At 47.8% G+C, this 17,995-nt stretch overlaps 1 protein-coding gene across 3 annotated transcripts in view; it reads left to right on the forward strand.

Moving 5' to 3' along the window:
• The first annotated feature begins 6,749 nt into the window (after positions 1-6,749).
• The window catches only part of LOC117587074 (regulating synaptic membrane exocytosis protein 2), a 35,358-nt gene continuing 24,112 nt past the window's right edge, over positions 6,750-17,995 (forward strand). Inside the window, exons 1-7 of one of the 3 annotated variants that reach the window (XM_034277527.1) lie at positions 6,750-6,937; positions 10,484-10,619; positions 12,875-13,197; positions 14,946-15,194; positions 15,288-15,535; positions 15,609-15,887; positions 15,969-16,210. In XM_034277527.1, the coding sequence (XP_034133418.1) occupies positions 6,902-6,937; positions 10,484-10,619; positions 12,875-13,197; positions 14,946-15,194; positions 15,288-15,535; positions 15,609-15,887; positions 15,969-16,210 (1,513 nt within the window). In that variant the 5' untranslated portion in view covers positions 6,750-6,901. Of the gene's footprint in view, positions 6,938-10,483; positions 10,620-12,874; positions 13,198-14,945; positions 15,195-15,284; positions 15,536-15,608; positions 15,888-15,968; positions 16,211-17,995 lie in introns of all 3 variants that reach the window. The other 2 variants (XM_034277526.1, XM_034277529.1) reach the window with 2 other exon arrangements.

Raw genomic sequence — 17,995 nt, forward strand, 5'->3', positions numbered from 1 at the left:
TTTAGGGGCATTTGATGTCTGATGCCTGATGCCTGACATTGACATTGGCACGGACTGTGCATGCGGACTGTACTGTATCATTCATGAATGTGCAATAGGCCTAACCTTATATGTATTTGTATGTGTAATCCCGCAAAGCAAGTGAATAATTAATTTGGCAAATATGTTTCGGCAGCTAAGGTCGGTCCGACAGGCCCTTTGGCCCTGCTCATGGCAGCTGGCATGTGGCATTTAATTGCACAATAAATGTGCCGTCACACTTAATATTAGATATTTGATTTGCATTTTGTATTTTCTACAATTCTGCTCTAAGCCCAGTCAAGTTTTTCCAACTTTCTGGCTGTCTAAAGCGTTTGCTGGAAAATAATTATAATTATTTTTTATGGCCAGCGGCATCGGTTGTGCCACCGCCTTGTGGTTTAATTAATTGCGGTCACTCTTTTTCGCCCTCTCTCCCTCCACTCTCCTTTTGGAACATCCTTGCGGTCGTGCCATCGCTTAACGTCCATTAAGCCTTTTCTTGTTTTTATTTTGTTTTATTTTTTTGGCCTGTTATGGCCTTTGGTTTTTGGTTTCTTTGTTCTTTGTGCCATTTGATTTAATTTTGCCTTGCCCCACAGCCACAGCCGTGGTGCGTATCTGTGGCGCCTAATTGAAGAGCATACATAACTCAGCGGATGCATAAAAATGGCGAAATTTAGATGAAAATTAAGCTGCGGGGTTGGCTTTTGCCGATTTTATGAAAAAGCTGTGTTGCTGCTAACCAAATTGATTGCAATTACTGCTCCGCTCTCCCGCTCCGAAGTTTACTCACCCTTTATGTCCCCCTCTCTGACGGGCTTTTTAGCGTGGCTGTTGCTGTTGTTGCTGCTGCTGCTGCTGCTGCTGCTGCGTTGAATTTCACGCATTTCTAATGAGGAGTTGCCACGTCGCGACGCGACATCATAAATGTGACGCCCAAACCCCACGCCTGCTTCCCCGTCCCCTGTCTGCGAGACTTCCATCGCTCTGTGGTGGCATTGCGAGACTCCATTGCGTGCTGTCATGCAAGAAAATGGTCGCCAGGCTGCACATTTTACAAAGCGTTAATGAGCACTCGGATTGCTTTGTATTTGCAAGGGGGAAGGGGTGGCAGGGGAGGGAGAGTAACGGATATGTGTGCACCCAGAGAAAAGAAATAACTGAAACCAAAGTCGAAATCAAAAGATTTGCCTTCGAGTGTGGAAACTGTAACAAGAAAGTGGTTTTCGCTTACATTTTGACTTGAAATTTAAAATAATTGATGAAAATATGAAAATAATTGAAGAAAATATAATTATATTAATTCTATTAATTATATTTATTTTCCCCAAGTTTGTATTTAAAAACCAAATATTTATTTACAATTTTGTTGTATTTCTTTTACTCTGTCATTTTTCTGCGAGTGTTTTATACGTTCTACTCGTTTCCGTATCGCTGACTTAGCGTATGCGTAATATTTGCTAAACTGCCGCTGGATGTACATCCTGGAATTGCATTTTGCTTTGCTTCAGTTGCTTTGCATAAACAAAGATAGGCATTTCCATTTGGATTTGTGGGCATTCTCTCCTACTAATATTGGTTTCATAATCATGTGCCCCAAATCACTTTGCCAGTCCCAAAACACGCACTGGCATGGCCTGGCATGGCTTCTGGCAAATGTTGACAGTATCCACTGCCAAACAGTCGCAATCCCCAATGCCAATAGCAATCCTCGATTCCAGTTGATAATCAAATAAACGCAGGACAAAGCAAAGCAATTCAATTCCCTTGGGGTAGACAGACAGAAGGACAGACGGGCGGAGGGAGGACACACACGAGACAGAGAGACAGAAAACCAATAAAATTATACAATAAATAATTTATGAAACAATAAGCCACAATACCAGCAAATTGAGTGTAAAATCGAGAGACCCGACAACAATGGACAGTCATTAGTTGCTGCAGCAACTGTGGCAGCCCAAAAAATCAACAATGACCAAGAGCCAGGCAGTCTGGCAGCAGCAGCAGCAGACAATTTCATTTGTGGAGTGAAAACACTTTGATTTGATTTCAATTAAGATGAAAGTCAGGCAACAGGCGACAAGAGGAGGCGGCGTGAATTCCGAGGATAATGCGTCAAACAGGAGACACAGAGAGCAGACCGCAAAAAGCGGCACTCGAACGGATATCGAGGCATGCAACACTGAGTGGCATTTTCGGTTGGGTTTTCGCTTTGATTAAATGTCAAGTTGCAAACCGCAAAGCGAGTGCCACTTGGGGCTTGAGCACATGTGTGTTGTGTGCGCCGCGGCGTTTGCCACGCCTCAGCAACGCCCATTTGAATAATTGAGTTTGGCAGCAGTTTAAACGATTGCCAAAACCAAAAGCTGCCTTTGTTTGTATTACAGTTCTTACAGTTGGACCAGAGGGGGAAGAGTTTGGGACTCAGACTAGACTGGTGCTGGTAATGGTGGGCGTAGTTTTATTTCATTTGGTTGTTGCGTACGTGCCCTGCATGGAAATGGGAATTGTTTTACCTAAAAAGGGAAATTGTGAATGGAAATGGCAAACGGGACTATTCGAGTCGTAGTGGGAGTGTCGGCAGCATCTGTGTTCTGTGTGCTTCGAGTCGGAATAAGAATGAAAATGAGAATCAGAATCAGGCAGCAATCTGTTCGGTCAGCCCACAACAAGAGACAAGCCATGACATTTCCACCCACTTTTGTTTATTCTCAGCAATTAAACCTTGCCATGGAGCCAGGCAGCCAGGCCAGGCCAGGCCGGGAAGAAGACCCAGAGGCAGAAAGGGCCCAGAAGAGAGTGAGAGATCATGTAGGGCCCTCTCCATCTCTGTCAATTAGTTAGAAACGGGCGTTGACAACGGATGTCCACTCGAATCCCAGGGCTAAAAAGCAAACAGAAAGCCCTCTCCGCGGTCCACAGCAGCAGGTTCATTAGAAGTCCTTCCCAACAATAACTAGTGGCAGCCAGAGAGAGAGTGTCCTTTGAAGGGTTTTAGTCAGTGCGCTCTGGCAAAATTCATTTCCTCTTGCCTGATTGATAATCTACTGCAATTTTTCAAGTGGCATACCACCTTTTGTTGCATGTCATCTTAGCTGGCACTGGAAGTGGAGTAAGTGGCATTCATTTGTGGCTTGTTCTACAGATAAAGTCACACAAAGACAGAGACAGAAGCAACAGCTGCAGCAGAAGGAGGAGGAGCAGCAGCAGCTGCATTGAGGGGTGTTAACAAGGCAACAATCAACAGCAACAAGGCAAGGCAGGCAGGCAGTCAGCCAACAGGAGAGTTGGCGGGTTGTGAGGGTTCAAGGGTTTTGTGGCACGGCACACCCATCAGTTTGTCTATCGCTCCCTCCCCATCGTTTGGTTTTGTTGACAACGCTTCATTCATGCCCCATTCATGAGGTCTCGGTACCAGCAAGCAGCACCAGCAACAGCATCCGCATCAGCATCAACATCAGCATTGCTCCTGCTGCTTGGACACGGAACACGGGCACCCTGCTGTCCGGTTTTATTTATGAACTGCGCTGCGATTTCTCAACTGCAATTGGAGCTGCTGCTGGCTGCTGCTGTTGTTCCTGCTCCTGTTTCTGGCTTTTGCCCCCTCTTCCCACTTTGGCAAGCGCGTGCTGCTGTTGCGCTTCATTTGTGTGAAGAATTGCTGCTGCAGGTCTTTTTGTATATTTGCTGCCATTTATTTTCGCACTGTCGTGCACTTAATTTGTGTCCCACACGCACACACACATGTGTGTATGTACTTTCCGGCACAACAATTCACTTTGACACTGCGCCGCCTGACATGAGTCGGCAATAAATTGACTGGACAAAGAAAGAAAACAAAAGGACGTTGGGGGGGGGACAAAGAAAGAAAAGAAAAGCAAGATGTGTGTGTGTGTGTGGCGTGGGTGCTCCTCCTACATGTTCTATTTTAGTTTCAAACATTTCCATTTCGATTTCAATTGATTTACGGCGTGGGTTTTGCCCTGCCTGCCTGTTGACTGTTGGTGCGTGACAATTTCCGTGTCCCTTGCCCATTGTGCGTGTAATAAATCTACTTGGAACTTAATGCATTTATTACTAACACACTCACACCACCCACATATAGGCTGACCTTTAACTCTAATGGTAATGCGATCAGTTTTCAGTTTCATTAGCATGCAAGAGGGCGAAGGCATTGGCGTTGGCGGTACGTTCGCCCTGGGCTGGGTCTCTCCCTGGTCTTTGGCTTTGGCTACAGTTTGGCTTTGGGCTTTCGGCTCATGCCTTACCCAATTTCCCAATTTCGCGCTAATTAACTGTGTGCCAACCACAGGCAGGAAGCAAGCAGCCCTCCAAGTTTTTCGGCAGCCTGGCGGCAGCCTGGAACTTTGCCAAGCCAAAATCTGCCTGCCGGTTGGAGCAGGCTTTTACTCGGAACCGCCTTCTACTGTGAACAGCCTCCTCCGCTCAGCAGTCACCTCCTCTGAACAACCTCCTGCTCTCCCCATGCCTCTCACGCTCTGTGTTTGTGTGTGTTCTGGTGATTTCATGCTCGTTGGCAACACCAATAACAGCAGCAGCAGCAGCTATGGAAATGTTACAATTTATGAGCACATCCTTGTGTAAGCCTGTCGTCGTGGTCCCGCGGACAAGCACTTGTAACACTCTCTGCAGCTCCCACTCTAGCTCGTACATTTTCCACCGAAAATCATGGCGCTGCCCCGTGATTTGGCTGCATGGAATGCAACGATGCTGTTGCCTGCTGCCAGGCATTTTGACAGTTTCAAGCGGCAACTAATTTTCGCATTTAACCATCCCCCGATCGACCCACTGAAAATACAATTTAAAAGTTTTGCGCTACTCCTCCACTCTGTGTGCTGTGCGGCTGAGCTCATTTAGCAAGTCAGGAATTTCATTTGGCGTAAACACACTTTTCCCATGTCATGCCATCGATGCGAGGATACACGCGAGAGTATCCTTTCCGTCCTATACTTGGGGTGCAAAAATCTTCTCGTCTCGGAAGTGCACTTCAATGAGTTTTTATGAACTTTTTTCAATGTTTCAATGAGAGATAGGACATGGGATAAGGGGTCTTCTTGCTCTCTCAGAGCAACAGAATTGACCAAAGTTTGCAACTTAAAACTTGAATGAGTGGCCCAGCCCCATGAATCCCATTGCAAAGTCTATTAATTCCTCTATGACTAAACAAACTGCCAACAGCAATGGCAATGGGAATTGGAATGGGCAATGGGCAATGGGCCAAGGCAAATGTTAACCCCATTGCATGTGGAAGATGGAAAATTGCAGCTGCAATGGAGCGAAAACGAAATGCTCGACAATTGAATTGCGTTTGTGGGTCATTTGATTTAATAATTCCATTTGCAGGCGGAAAATGCAAAGCCACATGACTCCTCCACTACAGCGTGCAGAGTCCTTTGGGGTTTACCCCATTCTCCATGCTCCACCGCAATGAGCTGCAGTTGCTATTCCCCTCCGCCTCCTATAATGCTACCCCAATGAACTGCAGTGAATGGCCGATAAGCTCTCTGCAAAGCTTTGTGATTCGAGAGGGTACGGAATGAGCAGGAGCTTAAGGACTCAACAAAGCAACCAACGACCCACACATCAGCAGCTCGGCAGCTCAGCAGCTCAGCAGCTTTGTTCGGGCTTTCAGTTGCGAGAGGGGGAAACAAAGGCAGGAAGATCTGATTGGGTAGGGGGAGCTGCAGTAGCTATACATATATCACCCTGCACATCGATGATTTTTGATGATCTATGAAATGTTCGGTGTGAAATTTAAGCAGCAGAAGGACTCCGAGTGTAGAGGAACTTCTACAACAAATCTTGGCATACAAATGTTGATTGAAAATCAGTTTTCGGCGGACTGCTCCTTTCGTTAACCCACTTGGCAGGCGGCGGGTCAGTGTTTATCGCGAAAAGACTTTCTTGCATGCCACAGGCGACAAACACGAACATTATTTCCGCCTTATAAACTTTCTACGCTTGACTTTTCAGCACAGTTTTCCACGGTGCGGCATTCATGAGCGTGTGAAAGGGATCGGGCTGGGTCTAGGGACTGGCAATGTGTTATGCCGATGCTTATCGTAGGCAAATTTATGGAACGAAGTTAAGTACGGTGTAAGCCGGAGAGGCCCATTATGGTTATACTTTAAGCGAAACTTTCGCCCGCTCTCTGCCTCTCCCAACCTCCTTCTGCCTTTGGCCAAATGACTAATTATAATATTCTGCTTATTCCGTGTATATTTTCATGTTTTCGCTGGGCACACACACAACACAGCTGCAGGAGAAACGCAACGCAACAGCAACGCAAATAATAATAACAACAGTTGTGAATTATGGGAAAAAGTTAATTAAAAGCCCAAAAATACGGCACATAAGTGGGGCTTAAAGCGAACGGCATAAGCGAGAGCCCATAAATCAATCGGAACGAGAGTAAGCCAGCCGGAAAGAAGGAGAGAAACAAAGGAGCGAACGAGCCAGAATATGTAGAGTAGAGGCTGGAATGCATGCCCAATGTCAATGCCTACTATTTACATGGCCAATGAAAAATGGCCATCAAATTGAAGGGCATAACGAGCAAAGCCAGCAGCAAGAACAACAGCAGCAACAAGGATAAATGCAGCAGCAGCAGCAGCAGCAGGAGGAGGAACAAACCAAACAGAAGAACCCATTCAAATTGAAATGACTTAAAGCGGCTTACGAGTGTGTGTGTCTCTGTTTACATTGAACAACAACACAAAAAGGAACAACAAAGCAACCAAAAAAACCGAAACAAAGCGCAGCACACAGGAGGACACAGGATACACACGGCGTGTGCGTGATTAATTGCACTTTAAACACACACAGAGGGAGGGAAATACCAGAAGGAAACGCTGTCAAAATGTTGCCAACCAATGTGATGACATTCATGAAGAAGGTAAGTGGCAAGAACGAACGACCGGTAGTCAGGAGTGACACTTCGATTTTTAATTAATGAAAATATATAAATCAAAGGCAGAGCCCGAGAAACTCTGGTACTGAAGCTACTCCTCCTCTTCCCTGTTGTCACAGACAGATGCCCTCGTAATTTATGCTTAATTTCATTTCAATTTGTGCCATTTGTGATTGTGATTTTATAATTACTTGCCAAGCGGTGGCAGTGGCAATGCACTGAAAATTTAATGAGCAGCTGCGCCATAATGAAATGCAACAAAAGCGAATGAAATTCAAATTGAAATTGGGGAGGTGAAATGAGATGCATAAATAACGAAGGTAAAATAACGTTGGGGGCACTCTGCATTCTTCTAAACTGAACCGATCGTTTAAGCTTTGTTTTTCAAACAGCATTCAGGGAAGAAACAACAAAGTGTAGAGTTGTTAGCTGGAAGGGTGTGGTCGGGTTGGGTGGCAGGTTGGACAAACAAAACTTTTTAATTAAAAAGCCCTTTAAATGCTTTTCGTTGCCTGACTGAGCCTACGCCCCATGCCACACCCTCTTTGCTGCTGTTTATGAAGCCAGAAATATATATAAAAATATACACAAAAAAAGAGAAAAGAGACCAAACGGATACGCAGCAATCGAAGCTGTTCAATTGTCCTGCGAAAGCACCTGCCTGCCAGTCGGGTTGTCCCTTTTTTTCGGAAAATGCGGAAATTATACACAAAGTCGTCGTCTCTGTGTGAACCCAAAAATAACACAGAAAAGGGAAGAAAATAAAGGGACAACCTCAAGCAGAAAATACCCAAGCTGGAAGGAAAAAGTGTAAATTCCAAGGAAATTCCCATTGGGCATAAAATTCTTTAGCAAAGTTAATAAAAACCAAGTTGAGAATTAAAAGAAAAGCGTTGAAAATGCCAGCTGACAAGCAAATGCCAAAGCAACTAAATGCTGCAGATTTTCGCCAGGGGGGGAGAGAGTTAGGCAAAAGTTTTGATTAGACCAAATGAAGCACGAAATCAAAGCGTTCGTGGCCGAAAGATTGCCAGATTCCACGACTCTCAGACTTACCCAACTCAAGCAACTCTCAAGACAATGATGGTGATGAGCCTGAGAGCCTGTTGACAGTCTGTTAGCCAAAGAAGTCCGTTAGGAAAAGGATTTTCGCACAAAGTTTCTTTTGCCTCTCCCTTTGGCACATTCAAAATGTGCACAACAAATGCCCGAAAGAGCCACAGAGAACATCAAAGGACAAGTAAGTGGGGCATGAATGACATGGATACACGGCAGGCAGGGGTATGGCTGCTGCAGTTTATTCGCAGCAATTTTCTTAATAGTGCTCCCAGATGTAAAGTTCCCTCTGCACAGCCATCCATCCGTCCGGTCATGCCATGCCAGGACATGCATCCTGCCCCTTCTTGCGGTTGCTTGATGTCTCGCCTGTGGACTAGCCTGTGGCCAGACATTGACCAAGCAACAGCACACACACACACACACACACAGCGCAGCACAACATGCCGCCGCACTCTGCCGCAACATCTCCTGCATCAGTCTGCAGTTTATTGTGGAGGGAACAAGGCAACAAAACGTGTGGCTGGCTGCAACAGGCAGCACAAGGTCAGTCTGCATGTAATGAGAAGTACGCGCGTGCCTGCCACAGAAACATGACCTGAACTTTTGCCAGCAACTTTTAAGTGGTGTATTTTCTCATTTCGTATTGATTTCCAACTGCAGGGAATGCCCTGTCATGCCGGCTGCTCCTACTGCTCCTCCCTGCTTGCCTTCAGCTGCCAGCCAGTCTGCCAGCCGTGTGCCACATTTTCGCATTGACTGGCATCTTTTATGTGGCATACTCTGCGGCCGTAAAGGGAGCACATATTGCCAGAGCCGCCATATTATTGTTGCCACCGCCACCATGCCTCTGTTACACTGACAGTGGCAACAACTGTGGCAGCACTTAAACGTCAACACATAATTTTCGGCACTAAACATGAAACTATTTGCGGCTTCGGGTCATAAGACCCTGGGAAGCCCCAAAAAAGCACCACCAACAACAACAACAACAAAAAATCATCATAATAAATGACAAAATTAACACCGTAATAATTGTGTATGCAGGAAGAGCATAGTCAGAGGCAGCAACAGCGAGTGAGTAAGGGAAATGGTAGGGGAAAACTGAGCAGAAGAATAAGACCTGAGGTTGAGGTACATCCCCTTGACTGAAGAAAAATGGCCACAGCCACCTGAGCATATAAATTAAGTCGGTTGCCGGAGCTGGAGCCACATGGAAAAAGGTTTACGCCGGTGCTTCTCCTTTTACCTGAAGAAGGGGCAGTGAAATATGGTGCCACCCAAAACAAACAAATATATATTACAATGAGTCCACTAAGATTTCATGGAAGCTGGATGGAGGAGCGGAGGAATACCTTACCAAGGCAAAGGTTGCGCTGGCTAGAAACATTAATCCGCCGACCGAGCCACACCGACATCAAATGACATCATCAAAAATGTAGCCCAACGCGACCATAATCTGACACTAGATGGCGCTTAGTCCGCTCTCTCATCCTCAACTTTAACCTCACCCTCCCTTATTTTTGGTTTAGAAGGCCCGAAAGGTAGGCAACCGAAAATGCTGCAGCCGAAAGCACTTAGCGTAATTTGCGCCAGCAGTTTACTATACATATATCTCTCCTGTGTGTGTGTGTATTACTATGTGTGTGTTTGTGTGTGTGCGTGGATGGCCTTCATGTGCTGCCTGGCTGGCTTGCTGGTCTGTTTGTTCCGGTTTACTCGTTGGCGCTTTGGCAAATAGAAAATTTCCACTTCATAAAACGCTGACAGAGCAAAGCACAGTGGAGCGGAGGGACAAGAGAGAGACAGGAGGAGAGAGAGCACTTATGTTTTCGGCCCTTTTCAATTGTTATTCCTCTCTGACACACACAGAGGCTTTCTCTTTCTCACTCTCCCTTTTGTGCATTAAAAAGAATGACGGCAATTTTTGGAAAGCCGCCGCTGGGGCAGCATCAGCCGGTCTCAGTTTCGGCTTTGCCTTCAGCTTTCTTTAATCAAAAATTACTTGACACACTTTACGATTTCTAGGCAATTTGTTGCGCGTCAGCAGCAGCAGGTTTTTTCCCGGAAAATCAAATAAAACGCAAGGCATTTCGGTTCACCTGCCCTGAGAATGACTGGCCGGAAAAGCGTAGAGAAAATCTTGGAGAGGAGTCTAAAAGGTGTCTCCAGGGTTAGAGACCAAATCTTAAAAGGGAATTACATCAGCCTGGATTTGCTTTTCTGTTTTTCCCTTTGTGCATTTTCTTCTCCAGTAATCTGCAAATGAATTTGCACAAAATAACTCAATCATTCCATGATGGGAAATTCTCCTGCATCAAATTAAAAATCTTTAAAAAGAAATTATTAAACGAAAAAGTTGCATAAAACTTTTAGCATGATGGAAATACAATATACCCGATCGTCGGTTATGCAAACGAGTTCAATATGTTGCCACAAATATTCATGGATTTTCCATTTCTTCTTCTTTTGCAGATGGTGGCGACCGATGAGCCGAGCAACGAGCGGCAGCAGCATGCCACGGACTCGGGTGGCGGTGCCTCCAATACGGGCGCCTTGAACAAAATGAAGGCCACGCTGTCCTCGTCGCTGCTCACCGTAACAGACAAAGGTAAGTGGTGCTCAAAGCTGACAGCAGAGTTTATCCTTTATACCTTATCCCTGCACCAGCCACCAATTGCATGGGTACTTATGGCAAGCTTCAAAGTTTTCCCCACACACCAATCCAAGAGGGGAAGGTAGCGAGGGCGGACTCATAACAATGAGCATATCCTGGGTAACGGCGCGTATATGCCATATTGTGCCGCTTACGCTCGTTTGCATCACAGATTTGAATTGTGCAAAAGGGTCAAGCAATGCATCAGCCATGAGCATTACCATTACCAAGTCATCGACATCTCCCCATTTACCATTCTGCAGCAGCAGCAGCAGCAGCAGCAGCTCGTACCATTGCCATTGTTATGGTGACCATAAATGTGACACCCGCTCATGTCCACAACAAATCCAGAGTCAATAAAAAGCAGTGGGGAAACCAAACAGCAGCCAACAGATTCACCAGCTTCAGTCGCAGCTTCAATTTCAGTTTCGGTTTTGTGGCAAAAACACAGCAGGAGTGATGGAAAGGGGCAAGGGAACACGACAGCGACACTGCAAATCACAACACGAAAAATGTTGTGTTGACTTTTGTGTTATTTTTATCGCATTTTAGTTGGCCACTGCTTGCTTCTTGCCACTTTCTCCTTCCTCCCGTGGCTTGTTGATTTTATGGCAGTGCCAGCAGATTTATTAGAAAGAAATGAAATCTTATTTCATGATGTTTATTTAGTTGTGTCGTAAAACGGGAGGAGACGGAACCACAGACAGAACCACACGCTGCCCCGCAGTCGCAGTCGCACTCGCACTCGCAGTTTGCTTTTTGTTTGTTGCCATAATTTGAGCAAATATTTTGGCACTTGTGTTGCTGTTGCTCGGACACATAATTGAGGATAATCGCAGCAGTCCCTCCCTGGAGATGCAGCAGCAGCTGCTGCAACCACAGGACCTTCAGAGCAAAACCACATCCTGTTGTTACCTTGCCACAGGCATTTTTCAGCAACGAGTTTTCTTCTGCAGATTTTTTGAGGGTGCCTCAGGGCACACACATACCAACATAATTCACACACAACTAAAAGTTGGGCAAATGCCTTAATAACTTTATGTGGCAGCTCGTTTCCATTATGCTGCTCCCCAGCCTTCCGCAGGCCCGCCTCTTGAGTGCTCCCTTGAGTTGCAATCGTTTTCGTTTCTTTTTTCCATCCCCCCCTGTGCAGTTTTTCCTCGCTTGCAGCTTGTCGCATGCAGCACTTGGCGACTCTTTATTGTTTCAGGCTCGTTCGTTCGTGTATGCTTTTGCCACTTTTACGGGCTGCAAATGTCAAGCGCCCAAAGGTGAAAGCACAAGGTGCAACTGTGCGTATGAGCAATGCAGAAAGAATAGTCAACCAGCCAGGCAGCCAGCAGAGCGGTGTGTGCAGAGCAGAGCCTTTGTCCTTGCTGCGCTGCTCTGGCTGGCTGGCTGTCCTCCCCACCTTCTGTGACTGTGACTAATGCACCGCGACTTTGTTTCCCGTGCCACACATAAAACAGTTGCACCATTTTCTCAAGGGTGAAACATATACACACACACACACACAGGTGCAGTCTCACGCAGACTAACGCAAATAAATGTGAGGATAAGTGCAGGCAACAGCAAAGGAGAGCGCCGTGTTTGGGAGTTAACCGAAAATGCCGATACCCTAGGGCAGGTGGAATTTCTCTGAAGATTGAAGAGTTATGCAGGTGGAAATTTCTCTTCACTTGGAGTGCTGTCTGCACCGATATGCCCTCCATCCCTTGCTCTTTTAGGGTATTAAAAGGCTTCACTTCTGACTGCTTTGCTGCTGCTTCCAACTTGAGTTTAAAATTTACTTCGCAGCTGGAAAAAATATATTCCTACAATTTATAGCATTTATCACGAATCCCCGAGTCCCCGACAAATAATTCAATTTAGAAAACTTTCTATTTTCCGGTTAATTTCGATGGCTGTCGCTGAATTTCCGCTGATAATAATAATTGAATTTATCGCATTTCGTGGCCAGCTGTCTGGCTGTGGCAGAGCAGCATATGAATTATCTGAACTGTTGGCTAATTGAACTAGACTTAATGCCACGCCTCGTTTCCACGCTGTGTGCAGGGGAGGGCTGGCATTGTGGTCAGTGCTGGGTGGTGGTGAAAATCAACAAGTTTTCTTTTATGGGCGCCCTTTAGTTGGCTCGTAAATTGATTACATGACTTACTCCCTTTTCTCTCTCTCATTCTCTCTCTTTGTTTTCTGTCCTCTTTTCAAAGTTAATAAAATGTCGCCACGCCCCTCGCTGGTGCCGACGGATGCGGACACAAGCGGCAGCTACGGCTCGCCCAGCTATCAGCAGCAACAACAGCAGCAGCAGGAGTCCGGCAACCAGAACAACAACAACCACAGCACGACAACAAGCGGCAGCGGTGGAGGCGGGGCAGCGGCCAAACAAGAGCCCGGACGCAGAGCTGGCGCCTGCAGGGTGTGCCTGAAGTCCTTCAAGCCGGACGACTACCACAAGACGTGCTTCGAGTGCCAGCAGCGGGTGTGCGAGGATTGTGCCAGCTACAGCAAACTGGACGAGCACGAGGATGCGGTAAGTGCCCAGGGACAAGCCAGGGAGGGACAGGCAAGAGACTTCCAGGCCACTAGGCAATGTCCTGCCCAGTGGCAAAAATAAACATAGAATGCAGCAACGGAAGCAGCAGCGGCGGCACTTAATTAATATGAAAATATGTATGCAGGAGTGGAGTGTCTGCATTCAACGATTGCGAAAAGGGGTGCCACAAATTAGATTATCCAGCGTGCAACAATAACCATTCACCATGGGGCATTAACAAGATAAAAGCCGCATTAACGAGATTAAATGGCCCCAGCCGCATGCCGCGCACAGCCTCTGGCCACCCCCAAGAAGGTTGCACCTTCGCCTTGTGTGGGAGAGCATCTGTCAATACTTGCCGCATAATGATCATTGATAGGCAGAACACAAGCCGCCAGCCAGTCGGCAACATTGTCTTCACTTGTGGCAATTTGTCAAGGAGGTCGAGCGGGCGACCGAGCGACCAACCGCCAATGCCAACAGCCAACCGCCAACGCCCTGAACATAAAATTTAACGTTTGTCTGTCAACCTGGCCACTTTGGCTAATTGAAATTGATGTTCATGGGCGTCATGAACACAGTCACACATACACACCCATACACACAGAGAGGAAACAGAGCCGTAATTATGGGCCTGGTTGCGGTGCTCTGGCTACGCCCTGGACATTTAGCAGCTGCCTTGGGTGGCCCGGGGGGCTTTGGTGGATATGTATGAAATATTCATTTAAGCCGGCATACGAACTCCCCAGTCATAGCCGAGGATAATGGATAATGGTCTCGTTCTCTCTCTTTGTCAGAGATTCATTTGTTCGTAAAGGAGAGAAACCATAAATATTTCTGACTGTCTCTTTGTGGCTTAGTTTTGCCAGTCTCTCTGGCTCTCTGTCTGTCTCTCTGCTGTGAATCGATTATGAGATTTATAAATTAAATCTTAAATGTTGCACATCCTTCGTTGGCTCGTTGCCTGCGTTGCTATTCCATGTCCTGTGGGCAAGTTTGAAATAACTTTTCAGTCGATTTCTCAATGGGATCATGAACTACTAGCACACACTGCGATACACACTATGTAATTACATTTTCGCCTGCAACCTGGGGGGAAAACAAAAGCAATAAACCAAAGCCAGAGCCAGAGCCAGAGCCGCCTGCTGGCTAGCTGGCAGCTGCGTTCGCCTACGCTACGGCTACAGTGCGGGCCAAGCGCATAGCACCTGCAACTTAATTAAAACGGCGACAGTTGCCGCTATGCGCTGCCCGTGTGTCAGCCAATAGTGTAGCGACACATGACGACGATTGAAGCCGTGCTGTGGGGCCAGCGCAGTCAGCTGGAAGCTGTAACGAGCATTGTGTGCGGGCGTTGGCGTGTGTGTGGATGTGTCTGCGGAAGTGGAAAGTGGCAAGTGCAATGCATGGCAGCGTGTAGCATGAAGGTTGAGAGGCAGCCGCAGTGACCTTCCTCGCTGCGCTCCCATCCTCCTTTTGCTCTGCTGGAAATTGAATTTGCCCGTGCAACGATGTGCCACAACTTTTTGTTCAGAAAGTAATTAATATTTATTTTCGCGTTGCCACAGGCAGCACAGCGAGAGCAGGTAACGGTAACTGGCCATAACATAATGGGCAACTTTTACCAGCAAACAGGAGGAGGCGCAGTCCGCAAATAGATTTTTTTTAGTGTTTGTTGCGTCGCTTAGCCAACAGTTTTAATTAACGTTGCGTATACTTGATGTTTCTTTCCCTCTTTCTTTTAGACCATGTGGCGCTGCAGCGTTTGCCGCCGCAAGATGGCCTCACGCGTCTGCATACCGCAGGATTCGACGGACTCGATGCTGGATGTGCCCGTTATGGAGGCGCTGCAGCGTCGCCACTCGGACGCCAAGCTGGGCAGCAGCACCCAGACCCTAGCCCCAAGCAACGGGGCAGCATTGGCACCGCCACGCAGTCCCGAACTGCGGCGACACTCGGACGTTTCGCCCGCCTCCCTGAAGGAGTTGGAGCGGGTAAGTTTTGCCAGCTTTATGGCCTGCCATCAGCCGAACATTAAGAACTTTTCACCAACTTTAATAATTTCCTGCGTGTGCCCTTTGCAGCAGCTAAAAGGTGGCCGCAGCATGGCGCCCAGCCGCTCCAACAGTCCACCGCGCGGCGATGGCCAGGAGCCGCCGTTCGGAGCGCCCCTATCGCGCATGCAGTCCAGGCGCGGCTCACGGGTGGCTCGACAGCACAGCTACGACGATGACATGAAGACGGGCCCCGTGGGCGGCAGCATGGGTGGCGGTGGCCCCGCGTTGGGCATGGCAGCGGATGGTTCCGGCCTGGGCATACCAGCAATGCCGCGCAGGTAAGAGAGATAGAAGCCTCGTAGATAGTCAGGGGCACAGCCATCCTCACACTCGATTGACTCCGACCCACAGAAAGTCCGCCTACGATGTGTTTGCACCGGGACTGGTCCAGGGCGGAGTGTCGCCGGGCGGCGGCGGAGGAGGCCAGCAGCAGCAGATGCAGCGTTCGCCGTGCGATGGTGGCGGCATTATGCCACCCATACAGTTGCCCGGCTCGCGTAGACCCTCGTTCCGGGTGCCGCACCCATCGGAGGATATACAGAACGATGATTCGCCCGGCTCGCCGGACCATGGAAGCCCCGTGCTGACGGTAGACGACGACAGACGCATGCGACGACGCGGCTCACAGCTGTAAGTAAACGGGAAAAGACTTTCCGCTGGCTCCCAGGGACTCAAACGTAATTTCTTTCTCTCTTTTCCTTACGGCACCAGACCCGACATTGCAATGCTGCAGAATCGCGGCGCTTTGCCAGCGGTGCCGCCTTCCTCGATTCCGCCACCGATGGCTGCGTTCACGGGCCCCAATCTGGAGGATTTGGAGGCGCCACGCCGTCAGACCTCAATGGATGGCGAGGCCATACGCATTGTAATACACGACGTGGATTCGGGACCGATTTGTGCATCCAAGCGGCGCATCATACTGCGGCGGGATCCCACGGATAAGGCGCACCGCAGTGAGTGAAAGCTTACATCCGGGTTGGGGGATTTTACCTCAATGTCTGTCCGAGTAATTGTGGGGGTGTTGGGCAGGGGTTTTGGCCATTTTAGGAGAGATGTGCCATCCGGCTTGGCCTTTGGCTTGGGCTTTGGATTTAGTTGATGTGCTGCCACTTCCTTGCCACACCACACCGGAAATGGCCAAGTAAACAGGACTCATTACAACGTTTGGTTATGCTAATTCAACAGGACGACGACAGCCAAAACGACCGACAGAATGGCCAAAACCGACGACCGTTTCCTGTCATCTCCCTAGACCTCTCTGGTGACTCTGTGGCTCTCTGTGTGGGCTCTTTGGCTCTCTGTGGGTCGCTCCTTTAATTCCCCCCCAAACAAAGTGCACGACGGGAGCAGGACAAGGAGTGGTGGGGTGTGCACAAGGGATAATGTGGTTGAGGCCCCCGTGGGCCTTAATGAAACCCAAAGCGGAAGCAAAACTGGTAGCAGATTAAGCAACTGAGCGGATTTTATCGACATAAAGGCACACCGACCGACCAAAGGCTCAACGCTCTGATGGGAGCGGCTCTGCTCTGCCAGTGCACTAGTCCTGGCAAGGACATAGCCCCATACATATATGTACGACATTTAGCAGCTCGGCATTATTGGACCCTCTTTTCCCAACCCCCTGCCTGGATGTCCGTATCTGTGTGCTCTCTGTGTTTCCTCTCCTGGTCCTGGTGGAGCGGGTTTTAATTATATGCATTTTTTTGTTGCATTCCTCAAGAGTCAAGCCAGTCTGCAGCCCAAATGAATTTTTAATTATCGGGCCGTACAAAAATCAATTCGGGAAATATCCATGGCCACTGCCAGAGCAGTGCGGGAGGGAGGAAGGGAAGCGGCGCTATTAGAATTCCAAAGAATATTCAAATAGAGCGCATAAAAAGTGTACGTAAAAATATCGAAGCAGAAATTGTTGGCCAGCAGCAGCAGCTACCAAATGCCAATGAGAAATGCCAGTGGAGAGGAAAGTTTATGCCTTGCTGGCCATAAATAATAAGGCTCACACGTACATGATGTGTTTGTGGATGTGCTGGCCAAAATGCATGCATGGCCCAACACGAATCGAACACTTTTGCTCTGCACTCGAAAGCCGTAAAAAACTGGACAAGCATCGCAGGCTCAGGTCCAACCTTAAGAGTGAAAAATGCAGCTGAAAATATAAAAAATACTAGGAGGAAAACTGCCAGCAAAAGTGGCGAAAGGGAAAGGTGGAAACGTGGAAACGTGGCAAAGGGAAAGGTGAAACGGTGTAGCAGTAAGAGTAGGAAATTGATTTTCCCCAAGTTAGCTACCAACGCATTTCATTCGATCAGGGTTCGGGTTACATTTATGCCAGGAATCCCTAGTAGAATATTCACAGAAAACTATCTACAAGGCCACCTCTGAGCTCGTCTTAATTCGCTTAGAGCATGAGGAGCATCAGACATACGCCTGAACCAACAACAGCAGGAGAAGCAGCAAGCCAAGAGCAGCAGCAAAAGCAACAACAGCAACAACCTCTTGCCCCAGCTCCTAACGAGCGCCTATAATTCCAATCAAAATAACTAGCCGCTGGCTGGCTGACTGGCTGACTGGCTCACAGAGCACACACACAGAGACTTGTTTCCCCCTTTTTTTTTACCGACAGTTAGTCACCTGTGCGACGTGCGCTTGCTTATATAAAATTTCAATTTGCATATCATAAAAAAAAATGTCAATACCCAACAAATGCGTATAAGCATCAGAGTATCCGAGCGTCAAGG

The sequence above is a fragment of the Drosophila guanche genome, unplaced genomic scaffold (genome assembly GCF_900245975.1).
Source record: "Drosophila guanche unplaced genomic scaffold, DGUA_6, whole genome shotgun sequence".
NCBI lineage: Eukaryota > Metazoa > Arthropoda > Insecta > Diptera > Drosophilidae > Drosophila > Drosophila guanche.